Source organism: Carlito syrichta, unplaced genomic scaffold (genome assembly GCF_000164805.1).
Source record: "Carlito syrichta isolate Samal-C Ts95f unplaced genomic scaffold, Tarsius_syrichta-2.0.1 Scaffold109694, whole genome shotgun sequence".
NCBI lineage: Eukaryota > Metazoa > Chordata > Mammalia > Primates > Tarsiidae > Carlito > Carlito syrichta.
The window spans coordinates 189158-203118 of NW_007053790.1; the positions used below are offsets into that span (position 1 = coordinate 189158).

Consider the following 13961-nt stretch of genomic DNA (forward strand, 5'->3'; position numbering starts at 1 on the left):
TCTGAAAAATATAATAACAATCATTTAATTTGTGGAACTTAATTACAGTGAATGTTTATGTCAGGAGTTGTGGTAGATTTTTATTCTTGTGGGCATGGTCAACAAATGAATACTATTTTCCAGAAGAACAAAAATAATTGTTTTTATTTTTGTATATTTTGGTCATAAATTGTTTTTAATGGCATGGAGTTGAATATAGAGAAATGTTTAATTTGAATTTAAAAATTGTTACTTATAAAATTCTCAAATTATATTTCAATGAACAATGATTTATTTCAGACCGAAGACATTTATTCAATGGTTGTAAAAGTAGCTATTGCTGTTGTAAATCAGAATAACAATCAGTGGTTATATGAGCCCAAATATTTGGTTGCTTTAACTTTTCACTATTATGACTGTAGAATTTGTTAATTTAGAAACATAAGATAATAGTAAGGTTTTGGACTTCGTAATCAGTTGGACCTGGTCTCAAATCCTGGCTGTCATGAACTTGCTGTGGTGCCAGGAAGTTCACCCAAATGCTGCTAATCTTACCCCACAAAATCATTGTGAGGATTACATATAATGCATATATTAAGTAATTAATAGAGTGCCCATTAAATAGTCGGTGTTCAATAAATATTAATTCCCTCCCTTTCTTTTTCCCACTAGTTCGCTTGTGTTTTTGATGGGTCATCCTTTATCCTGGATTGTATTGCAGGACACACTGTGGATGGATGGCTGCTGGAAACCCATTGCGATAGCCAGCTCTTCTTCAATACTTAAGGCTTTACCCTGGCATTGAGTAATGAGAATTTCGGTAAGAAAAAAATAGGTGAAAACAGCATATGGAATTTTCTTGAAAGGTCATTTGAATTTCAGATGATTCATAATAAGGTATATGGTGATTTTGCAAAGATCGTGGGCTATCACAGATATCTGTTCACACATGGTTTTTTTTTTTTAAAAAAACCTTGTTAATAATGTTGATATGCTCTTCATGTCATTGGAAAAGTATTATTTTACTTATCCCATTCCATTTTGTTCTTAAAATGTCTTTCTACTCAGTAGGTTGTGTAATCTTTGAGGGCAAGGTCTAGGTATCATTGATCACTTCAGTATAGATTAAATAAAACTCAGGCAGTTAGTGTAAGGTGGTGGCTAACAGTGTTTTCTGAGAATATAGAAGCTTTTTTTGTTTGTTGTTTTTGTTTTTAATTTTTTTATTTTAAAGATGTGGGGTACAATTCAGGGTTAGGTATGCAAATGTTCATTATGCAGGTACCCTTGGTGTAGAAGCTTTGGCAACATGTAAGAGACAGACATAAGTATCAAAATCCTGGGACATTCCAGGATAAATGATTTTCTTATATTACCACTAAAAATTATATGATGACTCTCAGGATGAACTACAGTACCTAGTTGGTTACATTTTTATCCAGTTTTCCTCCAAGTGATGTTAATATAAAATTAATGTTCATATATTTATGTGAAATGAATATAACCAGTGCATCTATGTTAGTAATGCATGTTATTAATCTCTGCTGTATAAAATATGTTGGTCTATTAAAAATGAGAGAAAGATGAAAAGGAGGTCAAAGATGTTATTTAAAAAGTGAGTAGTGACATTAGCATGCATGCAAGTTAGTAAATACATAAACTTTGTTCAACTATTTGTTAAGAATTTTGTACATAAGTAACAGAGTTAGAGGTAGATGAGAAAGCAGAAGAAAAGATATATTTTAGTGTTATTATTTTTGATAAAGAGCATTACTTGTTAAATTATGATAAATTTACATGTCTTGACTTAAACTATGATAAAATGTTATTTTAAATCTCACCTTTAACAAAAAAATATGTAACCATTTGTCTGTATTTTTCAGAAACCATATTTGGGAAGTACCTCCATCCAGTGCTACTTGTGTTTACTTCTAAACAGTCATTTTTTAACAGAGGCTGGCATTCGTGTCTTCATTTTGGGGTAATTTTATCTTTAGGCATAAATATCATAATGTTATTAGCCATGATGATTACTCTTGATTATTTTCTCTATTATATTTGCTTGTGTTTAGTTTGCTTATATCTCTAGGTACTTAGTATTTGGGGCATTATAGAAGGTAGATTATGGAGATTCAAAGGAGGTTTGGTAAACCCCTAACTAAGCAGTTCTGTATGCTGGTAGTATTCCAGATGAGCATAATATCCCCCAAATAAATTGGGCCTCTGGATATCTAAATATAATTGGAAGTAAACTACTCACTGGTATCCTACAGGCTTTCCACAGCAGTAAAAAGTAGCTACTTAGGATTTGCTCATATTACTTTTTAATCTATCCCTGGCACTGACTCTTCCTATCCTTTGATCCTTATCCTAGTTCAATGTAAAACATTTCTTTCTTTCTTTAAGCCTTTTGTTTTTCCTTCTAATAAAATTCATACTATTCAATGCCTATTAACTTTTTTCTTCTCTCTTAGATGAAGCCAATATAGCCAGTTGGCCCAAAGCACCTAGTATCTAGTTAAATACTCTGACTGTCAGTCCAGTTTTTCTCTACTAATGCCTTCATGGTATTGGGAACCATAGATTTGCACAGGTAAATCTTCATCATGAGACAGATTAGTGTTGACTACCATGCTTCTGTGCAAGATTCATCAGGGAGTGACTATTTTTCCTGGAGCTCTAAGAATCATTCCACAGTTACTTGGTCCATGTAATGTTGTTCTCTGGATATTAAACTTTGATTTTACCAAAGTAAATATATGATCATTCAGCCTAGATGGGGCCAAAGTCTGTAATGCTTATAAAGAAAGCTGCTGCAAACATAGTCCAAGTGTGGATAGCATGAAAAGTCCGTGTTCAGGAGTTGGAAAGAACATTTACTGTCAAAGTCATTCCACCAAAATGATTACTACTTACTTGAAGAATTTTATTAGACTTAATAACTATTTATTAGACTTAATAACTTAGCCTACTAATTTTAACTATTTATTAGACTTAAAACGAGTAATTCATTCCAAAACACTTATTGAGCACTGCTATGCATCTGAAATAAGCTCTTTTTATTTCATTGTGATAAATTGCACCAGGTTATTTGTAAATTTTGCCTCCAATTAGACTTTTCTTTAATTCAGGTTGGTCAGGCCTTGAGTTATGCTAAAGCATCAGATCATGCTATATGCTCAGTGTTTATGCTCATCTACAAAGCGGTTGAATGCACAGAAGCAAGGATAACACTGACATTTTCACTGGTCAGAATAAAAAGTGATTGACCGTTCTTTTGCTTATAGTATTCATCAAGACAATATTATGCTCATTCAAGATACTTTGCTCTATGGTTTTTCTTCCAGCTGTGTCAGTGTAGGTCTTCCTAAAACAGAGGCCAACTGGCATCATGTAATAAGTGATTTGAAAACAATTGAAGATCTTATTCAAGTGAGTATTCACCTTTCTATAAAATACTTGGTAGAAATGCTATGGAGTGTATCTCTTCTTGTGTTTTTCCTCTCAATTCTAATGGAATCACTTAAAACAATATTATTTTTTGTAAAGTATTTGCTTTACTGGTTTTAGACTAATTATCTTTAAAATTAAACTTAAAGCTGAAGAGCTATTGTCTGCACAGGTCATGGATTCCCTTCCTCTATCTAGAGAAACCAAATAACTTGGTGGCACTACAAGGCCAATGGCTTGATTCAGGGAAGAGCTCTCTCACTTTCCACCTAGAGAGATCAGGTGACCTGACCTGAAAGAAGTGCTCTCTGTCTCAGTAAGTGACACCAGATGGGAGCCCCCATGGCACCAAGCATACCAAAACAGCACCACAAAAGTTCTGTCTTTGAAATCACAGTGTACAAAATAATGTTAGAACTTGTATGCTAAATCCAAACAGGCTGGCTATGTGTTAAAATAGAAGATTTAAATAGGATCAGAGTTTCACCACATATTAGCCACAATTCCAAAACACAGCTGAAAATCACTTATCATACCAAGAAGCAGGAAAATTGCAACTAGAATGATAAAATACATCAACAGACTCCAAAGCTGAGATAGGTCAGATGCTGGAATTAGCTGACATGGATTTGAAAGCAGCCAATATTTAAAACATACTTCAAAAAGAAATTGCAACTACCCTTGAAAAAAAGTTTTTAAAGCCTTAACAAAGAATTAGAAGATATAAAAGAAACTAAATGGGAATCCTAGAACTGAAAAATATAATAACTAAAATGCAAAACAAACTGGAAAGACTCATTAGTAAAACGAATATAATAGAAGAAAGACAGTTGACTTGAAGATAAAATATTAGAAAGAAAACTGTCTGGGGGTGGGGAACACCTATCTTGAGGACAGTAACAAAAGATCCAGCATTCCTATTATCAGCATTCTAGAGTAAGAAGAGATTGAGAATACACCAAGTAAAAGATAGGAAATTGGCTGAGTTAATGACAGAGCACAACCTATCTAGGCTATCTATAGGAAACTCACTTCAAGTACTGTGACACAGGTAAGTTGAAATTTAAAAGGCAGAAAAAGATATACCATACTAAAGTTGAACAGTGTCCCCCCCAAATGTCATGTCCACTTAGAGCTTTATTTGGAAATAAGCATATTTGCAGGTATAACTAGTGAAGTTAAGGTGGGATTTACTGGAATGGGGTGAGCCTAAATCCAATGAATAGTGTGTTTATTAGAAAAGGAAAGGACAAAGATAAACACACTAGGAAGAAAATCATTTAAAGATAGAGGCAGAAATCACAATGATTCTGCTATAAGCCAAGGGGGACTAGCAATTGCAAGGATCCATCCGAAGCTTGGGAGAGGCAAGAAAGAATTCTCTTCCTGGGTCTTCAGAAGGAACATGGCTCTGCCAACATCATGATTTTGGACTTCCATTCTCCTGAACTGTGAATGAATAAATTTCTGTTGTTTTAAACCACCCATTTTGTGGTACTTTGTTGCAGCTAGCTCTAGGAAACTGATACACATGCACACATTAATTTAGAAGCCAGAAGAACTGGCTATATTAATTATCAGATAAAGTAGACTTCTCAGAAAATAAAGTTATTAGAGTCAAAAAGACCATTACATAATGGTAAAAATAAATCCACAAGGAAAACATAATAATCCTAAATGTATACATGCCAAACAACAAAGCCTCAAAATTCATGAATCAAAAAGTAATAAAGGTGAGAAGAGAAATAGACAAATCCACAATTACATCTGAGGATGTAACCTCCTCCTTCTCAGTAACTAACAGAACCACTAGACAGAAAATCAGAAAAGTGTATAAATGAACACAACACAACCAACCCATGGGATCTAGTTTAATACACAGAGCAGTCCCCCAACAACAGCTAAACATACTTTCTTTTTTGAGTACCCATGGAACAGTTATCAAAATTGAACAATGTCCAGAGCCATAAAACAAACCTCAAAAAACTTTATCAAACCTTGAATCATGCAAAATGTGTTCTCCGGCTACGGTGGAATAAAACTACAAATCAATGACATATATACAATAGGAAATTCTCTAAACACTTGGAAATTAAATAATACCCTTCTAAATAACTCACGGCTAAAGAGTTTCTTTAGAAGAGGGATTAAGATATAGATACACAGAGAGTAGATGGTCATCTATAAGGAGAGAGGTTTCAGAAGAAAACAACCCTGCTGACACCCTGATCTCACACTTCTAGCTTTCAGAATTGTGAGAAAATAAGTTTCTGTTTTTTAAAACACTCAATCAGTGGTACTTTATTTGCCACAGTGTGTGTGTGCACACTTCTGTGCACAGTTTCATGTGATTTTATCACATGTAGATTTACTTCACCACCACCACAGTTAGAATATATAATAGTTCCATAACCACAATGATTTTCCTGCTATTCTTTTATAGTTAAACACATTTTACACATTAATATAATTGGCAGACTAATATCACACCTAATCAAGATAAAATGTATCAGTGAAGTAGAAATAAAGAACTTCCTGTACTTGATATAAAGCAGGTACAAAAAATCCAGAGCTGCCATACTTGGTGGCAGAGTGCAAGACTGAATGTTTTTCCCATAGGATTAGAAACTAGGCAAGGCTGTCTCCTCTCACCACTTTTATTCAGCTGTAACCTCGTAAAGTCCCTACCTCCCAATGCTGCTGTACTGGGGATTCAGTTTCAAAATGAATGTTGAAGAGGACAACCATTTAAACCACAGCAATAGCACTGGGAATTTAGCCAAATTAATACAGCAAGAAAAAAAAAAGGCATGAGGCAAGAAAAGTAAATAAAAGACTTGCAGATTGGAAAGGAAAATTATAAATCACCACAATTTTTCAGGGGAAGAAAATGCTAAAAAGAATGGGTGTATTTATTTAGAAAATAATGCTAGCTAAAACCACAGTGATATATTGTCATGCAGCTGTAATAATGTAAGAAATAGAAATAGTGATAATGCTGAAGAAATAGAAAACAATGGTGATAATGCTGGCAATGATGTAGAGAAAGTAGATCATTCATACTTTGCTAGTGAGAAAGCACAATGGTACAGTGCCTCTAGAAAATAGTTTGGCAGTTTCCAAAAAAACAAAATATGCGTTTGGCACACAATCCAATAATTGCATTCTTGGACATTTATCCCAAAGAAATTAAAAGTTATATTTACACGAAAAATACACATGAATGTTCACAGATTTTTTTTTTCATAATTGCTAAAAAACTGAAACAGAATGTGCTTCAGAAGGTAAATACTGGAACAAGCTGTGGTATGCCATATCATGGGAATCTACTGATCAATAAAAAGGAACAAACTAGTGATACACACAAGTTAGCTGGATTGCTAGGGTATTATGCTGTATAAAAAAAAAATCAATCTTCGTAAACAAACTGTGGTACACTCATTCAATGGAATATTATTCAGTGATAAAAAGAAATAAGCTATCAAACCATGAAAAGAAATGGAGAAAACATGAAAACATATTGCTAGGTAAAATAAGCCAATCTCAAAAGACTTCACACTACGTAATCCCAACTATATGACATTGTGGAAAAGGCAAACTATGGAAACGACAAAATGATCAGTGGTTGCCAGAGGTTTGGAGGGAGAGAGGGATAGCCAGGCAGAGTGGAGACAATTTTTAAGGCTGTAAAACTAGTTTTGTATGCTACTGCATGTTATTACACAGTTGTCAAAATCCATACAATATACAACACAAAACATGAGCCCTAATATTTCAGAGACTTTAGAGCATAATAATGTACCAATACTGACTCATAAGTTATAACAAACATACCTTACTAATGAAAGATATTAACAATAGAGGAAACTGAGGTGGGAAGCAGGGGATAAATAAGAACTCTGTACTTTCTGCTCATCTTTCTGTAAGCCTCCACTGCTCATAAAATGTCTGTTAACTATTTTTAAAGCTAATTTCAAATACATACTATATGATTTCATTTATATAATATTCTTTGAAATGACAAAAATCATAGGAATTGAGAACAGAGTCGCGGTTGCCCAAGGTTAGAGAGGCTGAGTGGTAGGGTGGGACTGCATGGAGAAGAAAATGGTGTTTGACTATAAAAGAATAGCAGGAACATTCTTGTGGGAATGGAACTATTTTGCATCTTAACTGTGGTGGTGGTGATGTAAATCTACTTGTGATAAAACGAAACTGCACGCACATGCATGTGCACACACTATTACAAATAAAACATGAAACTTGAACAAGGTGAGAGGCTTGTATTAATTCTAATTTCCTGGTTGTGATATTGTACCATGATTTTGCAAGGTATTACTATCGAAATAAACTTGGTGAAGGATACACAGGATCTTTCTGCATTTTCTCTTACAATTTCATATAATCTAAAATTATCTCCAAATTTTAAAAAATTAATTTAAAAAACTTAATTTACTGTTTTTGGTAGCTTTGTTCTCATCACATCTAAAGGAGGACATGATTTTTTTATACTGTCTAATTTTGCTTCCTTTCAGTCTATACATATCGATGCTACTTTATATACTGAAAGTGATGTTCATGTGAGTATAGTTGGTTTTTTATTGATATTTTTCTAGTGTTCAAAGGTGCATGAAGTATATTTTTATAGCTGACATTTGTGTAATTTTAAAATCTAATGTTTGGCATGTTCTTTTAATATATGATCAATGAGTTTTATAAGTAATTGTTGAGGTGGGATTTGGGGACACGGAATTACATAAATGCTATTTTTGTAAAGGTGCCAAATCAAAATATATAAAAGCCTTTTCCATCAATGTCAAATAAAATGCATTATACATTTTGGTGATGCTGTTGGATCATGATGCAATTAGATGCAAGAATCAGGTCAACTGATTCAATTTAAAAGTATCCAACATATTCGTTATTTCCAATACTGTAATATATCACCATATCCAATCATATTTTCTATACATTACTCAAAGGCACCCATTTTCCTAGATATCTGTATTTGTCAGAAAAAAATATTCTGACTAATTATTCTCTATGTGAGCAAGAAACATAACCCATAAAATGTATCAGAATTCAAAGATGATCTTAAACTTGTTTTATTAATACATTGACATTTCTTAGGACATGCGGGATTTCAGTCACATCTGTAGTCCTTTACTTGATGATTATTACTAAAACCAAGAAATGGACCCTCAACTTCTCATAAGAAACAAACTCTGTGTCCCTCTCTTTCTTACTCCTCAATCAGAACTTCTCTGAAGTAGATAACTTTCTAAATATTGGAAAGAAGCCATAGCCAAAAACTAGGAAAACAAACAAATATTCATCCACCACTTGGGTAGTGCTGCTGCACATAGAAATTGTCTCCCTTTTCTAGCTCCAGCATGTTTTCTAAAAGATTTTCTCCATTTTTTTTCAAAGCAGAAAGCAGTCAACCACAACCTTCAACATCCTGAGACTGCTTTTTGCACAAGAAGATCACCTAGCAGCTCATAAGTTAAAGAAAGAGCCTGAGATTGAAAATCAGATTTAAATACTGACTGAACTACTTTTTACTTGTATTGCCTTAAAAATCACTACACATTTCTGAACCTTTTTTTTTTTTTTAATTGCTAACATGGTGACAATATTTACCTTTCAGTCTTTTTTTGTTTTTTGGTTTTTTTTGAGTTGGAGTCTCACTCAGTCGCCCAGACTGGAGTACAGTGGCCGCTCCCGGCCACTGCAGCCTCGACCTCCTGGGCCCTGGCGATCCCTCCACCTCAGCCTTCCAAGTAGCTGGAACTACAGGCGCGCGCTACCACGCCTGGCTAAGTTTTTGATTTATTGTAGAGATGAGGTCTCGCCAAGTTGCCCAGGTGGGTCTCGAATCCTGAGGCTCAGGCAATCCACTCACCTCAGCCTCCCAAAGGCGCGAGATTACAGGCTGAGCCACCGAGCCCAGTTATCTTTCAGTCTTAAGCAGCTGCTATGGGAGAGGGGGTGGTAAGGAGTATTACTAGTGCCGGGCACATGAGTGCACTTCTTCATTTATTCATCCATTCAGTAAGCATTTGTTAAGTGCTTACAGGGTCCCAAGTTCTGTGCAAGCACTGGGGATACAAAGTAATGGTCAAATCTCCAGATATTTCTTAATGTTATTTCAAGTTTGAGTTTTTGTTAAGATAACTGTTGTGCAAAATGTATTTTTGTGACACACAAAAGATCCCTTTCTGACTTGGCCAGCTTGTGAGTGGGCTCCATCCCTGCTTTGATTTTTCTAATAAATTCCTTAGAGCCATTTCTCCCTTTGGAACTTGCAGAAATAGTATGATTAGTAACTTCTATTATTTAAAATGTAAACATTACATTCTGATTCTGAAAATGTTTACACATGTGCTATCTATATTGATGTTTTGAGAGTCTCAGATCAGTAACGCCACCCTTTCCACAGAAGAAATATGCTTTCAAAAAAAGTGACCTGCTTTTTTCCACATTTTCTAATTCCATGTTCATTCCTCTGTATAATATTGCCATACTTGATTGTGTTTTGTCATTTGTTTTGGTTTCGATTTCAAAGTAAAAAGAAAAAAAATGAATTGCTTCCATGTACATTTCCTTAAGTGTGTTGTGTATCTTTATAAAAATTTGGATTGACTTTTAAAAAATCAAAATTACTTCAATATAAAAAAATGATAATTTTTTTCAAAATTGTTCTTTGTAACTCTTAATTTTAGCCCAATTGCAAAGTCACAGCAATGAAGTGCTTTCTCCTGGAGTTACAAGTTATTTCACATGAGTCCAGAAATACATCTATGACTGAAACAGTAGAAAACCTTATCATCCTAGCAAACAGCAGCTTATCTTCTAATGGGGTGAGTTATCCAATAGTCATGCAGAGTTGTATTTAATGGTTTGGACTTGATTTGGAGAAGTAATTCATGAAAAAGCTGATTCTCTAGGGGCCACTCTTGAGAAAGAGTTCAGTCCCAGCAGGGTGGCATCCAAAAGTGGCACCATCTCTGGCATGCACACAATTCTAACCCGTTCATTGGTTTATTCAGTAAACAGACATTTATAGAATAATGCCAGGCAGTGTGTTTCAGTCCTAGGCTTTAGTTGTGAGCCAAATGGGTCACTGACCTCCAGGTGTTTGTCATCACGTACAGTGGATAGATATTAATCTAATTACATGCTCAGGTGTATATCAATAATTGTAACTCATAATAATTGGGTTATTACTGTGTGTCAGTCACTATTCCTTGAGCTTTAAATTGATAATCTATTTACTCCTCACAATAAATCTGTGATATAGTTATTGTCATTTAAATTTGAAGATTAAAGAAATTGGAGCACCAAGAGCTTGAATTTCTTGCTCCAATTCATGTAGCTAGTAAAATGTAGAGTCGTGATTCTTATCCAGGCATTCTCACTGCAGAGTCTGTACTCTTATCTCATGAGAAGATAAACACTAACAAAAAGATGACTATCAAACAATGTAATAATTTGAGTATAATCTGGGACATTCCAGGCAACTTGAGTAGAAGGTTCCAGGATAGCATATTGTAGGAACTTCCAAGATAGGCTGGGGGATCCAGTGGGCAAATGTCCTGAAGTGCAATAACAATTAAGGTGTTCATGGCAAAACTCTAGTGGTCAAAGTAAGGTGGAGAGAAAGAAGTTTTGTAAACAAAGAAAGCATCATAAAATTAGTTTATTTGGTAAATACTTTTTAGTTCTCAGGATACAGTATGAAAAAAACACCCACGATCCTTGTTGTTAAGGAAGAAGGAAACAAGTGAACCAATCGGTCAGCAAGTGGATAATAAGTTGGGTAGGTAGGTAGGTAGTTTTTAAGTCCAGTGGCAAAAACGAGGCAGGTGAGATGGATGAGGCTTAGGTAATAAGTTGTCATTTGACAAAGGTATGCGGGAATGAGTCTTCAGAATACCTAGGGGAATATGTTCAGGCAGAGACAATTGAAAGTGCAAAAACCCTGAGTTCATGTGACTGGACTCCTGAAAATGCCAGGCTGCTTTAGGTCTTTGCATACGTGTCAACTTCTCAGTGATGTCACCTATTTATAGTGACAATCCCTTCACTGCTCGAGCACTCCCCGTCCCCTTCTCTGGCATATCATATATTTTACTTAAAGGGTATTGTCTTGTTTCCCTTACAAGAATATCAGCTTAAAAGGGATAGATATTTTGGATTTTTTGTTTGTTTGTTTTTAGTGCTATATCCCAATTGCCCGAACAATGCTTCACATATACCAAATACTCTCTATATTTATGGAATTGATTTATTACGGTTAAATACTTTTGTGATATAGTAATTGTCATCTTATCAATGGAAAGAATGAGTCATGAAACAGAATACTCATGGCATGTCAGTGACACACTGTTTAATGTGCTTGTTGATAGTCACCCTCATCATGACCTGGTGTGGCATATGAACTGGAATGACCAGGCAGGTCTGCAAAGTCAGAAGTCCTGGATGTGAAGAATTTCAGTTGATTATATCATCTGAGATGAGTCACTTAATATCTCTGCCTTCCTATCTGACATGATTATTTTCAGGATCAAATAGGATAGCATTATATAAAGTATGACCATGCTTGGAATAAGAGTATGTGCTTGATAAATACTGGCCAATCTGAACTCCAATTGCTTAATCGACGTAAAACCTAATTTTCATTTTCGCTGGCACAGCCTTCATGGTTCAGATGATCTTTCAAAAGTTTATTCTTGATTGCTACATCTGGAATAGTGTGCTTATCCATGAGACTGTGTTTGAATTACAATAATTTGTGATATTCAACTAAATGGATCAATTTAACCAATAGATGATTACTGTGGGCCAGGCACTATGCTAAATGCTAGGGAAAAGAAATACATGACTTTTCCCTACTGGAAAACAGGTTAGAGAATAGTAGTATAAAAAATGTAAAACTTCATCATTGAATACTGTACATGAGGAATTGTGAGAAAGGTCCAAAAAGGACTTTTGAGATGTAAAGACAGAATAGTGAACACAGCCCCAGGAGCTCAGGGGTTCAGAGAAGCCTCCCTAAAGGAGGCAGCACCTGAATAAACTTAAGTGTAAGTAGCAGCCGCTGAAATAGAAAGAATGTAACAGAGAGAAAAGTAAAGACAGAGAGGCTTCTAAGGTCATGCTGTGCATGGGAACGAAAGGCAGGGGCTCACATAGTGTTCCTGGAGCATAACATTGAGGCAGTGGGGAAAGGTGAAAGAAATAGGTAAGCAACAGCTCATGGAGGGTGTTTGTGCTCTGTAGGGAGGCATGGACTTTTTGCTAGAGGTAGATGATAAGAAACCATTGACAGGTTCTACGCAGGAAGTCCGTGGTCTGAAAGACATGGCTTATTTTTTTCAATGTCCTTAATTCATTGTAGGAAAAATAAGCCCATATCAAATCTCCCAGTTCTCTTTTCTCATAGTTCTTCCAAATATGATGCTAATGTGCCAAAGTTTTCTTGTCTCAAGATCTCACCATATTTTTTAAATGATGTGATAGCCCCATGAATGAAGTATATTACTTGCCAATGTAATCCTTTCTTTTCATTTGGCAGAATATAACAGAATCTGGATGCAAAGAATGTGAGGAATTGGAGGAAAAAAACATTAAGGAATTTTTGCAGAGTTTTATACACATTGTGCAAATGTTCATCAACACTTCTTAATTGAAATTGATGATTTCCAGCATTTCTAATAATAATATCTTCCTGCTGCTTAGAGACAAAAAACCCCTCAGCATTTCAAATGTGCTGCCAACACAAGTGTTTCTATCGAGAAGATGATCAGGACCTTGGGTCAGATGAACTCTTAGAAATTAAGGCAGAAAAATTGTTGAGCAACAGTGACTATGGACCTCTTTGAGACTTATTTTTCACATTTATTTTTAATTTATTATCAAAATTTTGCATATTTGTTACAAAATATAAAATGTTGGATTAAAATATGTATATGTTTTATCATTTGAAATTGCACTGATATTTTACCTCTTTGAGGAAAACAGCATTTGTTTAAAGGTGATTAAGTTATGTGACAAGTGGTGGGTTGGGTACCAATGGTGCAGGTCACCTGCTATGCAGGTGTGCACCTGCCAGTGTAGTTACACTGACTACCATCCTTCCTTCATTTCTAAATTGGATGTAGCACCCAGAGGAAGAATTGTCTACAAATGAGGAAAAGAGGAACTATGTGTGAACCCTGTGCTTGAATCTGTAATTTAGTTATTGACATATAAAGCACCTGTTGTTAAAGAAAGAAAGAAGAGATACCTGACATATAATGTGTACTTGTAAATCTTATGTGGTAGTGGCAATAATAAACCCTCCGTCATAGACAGAATGTAATAAATCTTCACTGATAGATAGAATGGTGTGTAGAAAAGTAATTGTGATGATTATATTTCATGCTTTCCCAAGTAAAGATATTTTATTTTCACAGTCTTTTTTCTATGTTTGTAGAACTAAAAACAAAAAACAAAAAACTGCTGATTGGCTGGAGCTAACATTATCT

The 13961-nt window shown here is 34.9% G+C and overlaps 1 protein-coding gene across 2 annotated transcripts; it reads left to right on the forward strand.

Moving 5' to 3' along the window:
- Positions 1 to 470: 470 nt before the first annotated feature.
- IL15 (interleukin 15) lies at positions 471 to 13417 on the forward strand. Of its 2 annotated transcripts, XM_008069034.1 has the most exons (7): positions 471 to 799; positions 1863 to 1960; positions 2454 to 2572; positions 3327 to 3411; positions 7965 to 8009; positions 10155 to 10292; positions 13010 to 13417. In XM_008069034.1, the coding sequence occupies exons 3-7, from the start codon at positions 2544 to 2546 to the stop codon at positions 13118 to 13120; spliced, it is 408 nt and encodes a 135-aa protein (XP_008067225.1). In that variant the 5' UTR covers positions 471 to 799; positions 1863 to 1960; positions 2454 to 2543; the 3' UTR covers positions 13121 to 13417. The 2 variants fall into 2 exon arrangements, with proteins under 2 accessions (XP_008067225.1, XP_008067218.1); XM_008069027.2 differs by lacking the exon at positions 2454 to 2572 and having other exon boundaries at positions 687 to 799; positions 13010 to 13291.
- Positions 13418 to 13961: the final 544 nt, after the last annotated feature.

Bases quoted from the DNA above. Each gene is read 5' to 3' on its own strand.
- IL15 (XM_008069027.2), top strand. The intron at 3,412-7,964 runs GTGAGTATTCAC...GCTTCCTTTCAG, and splicing joins CAATTGAAGATCTTATTCAA to TCTATACATATCGATGCTAC. The intron at 8,010-10,154 runs GTGAGTATAGTT...TCTTAATTTTAG, and splicing joins ATACTGAAAGTGATGTTCAT to CCCAATTGCAAAGTCACAGC.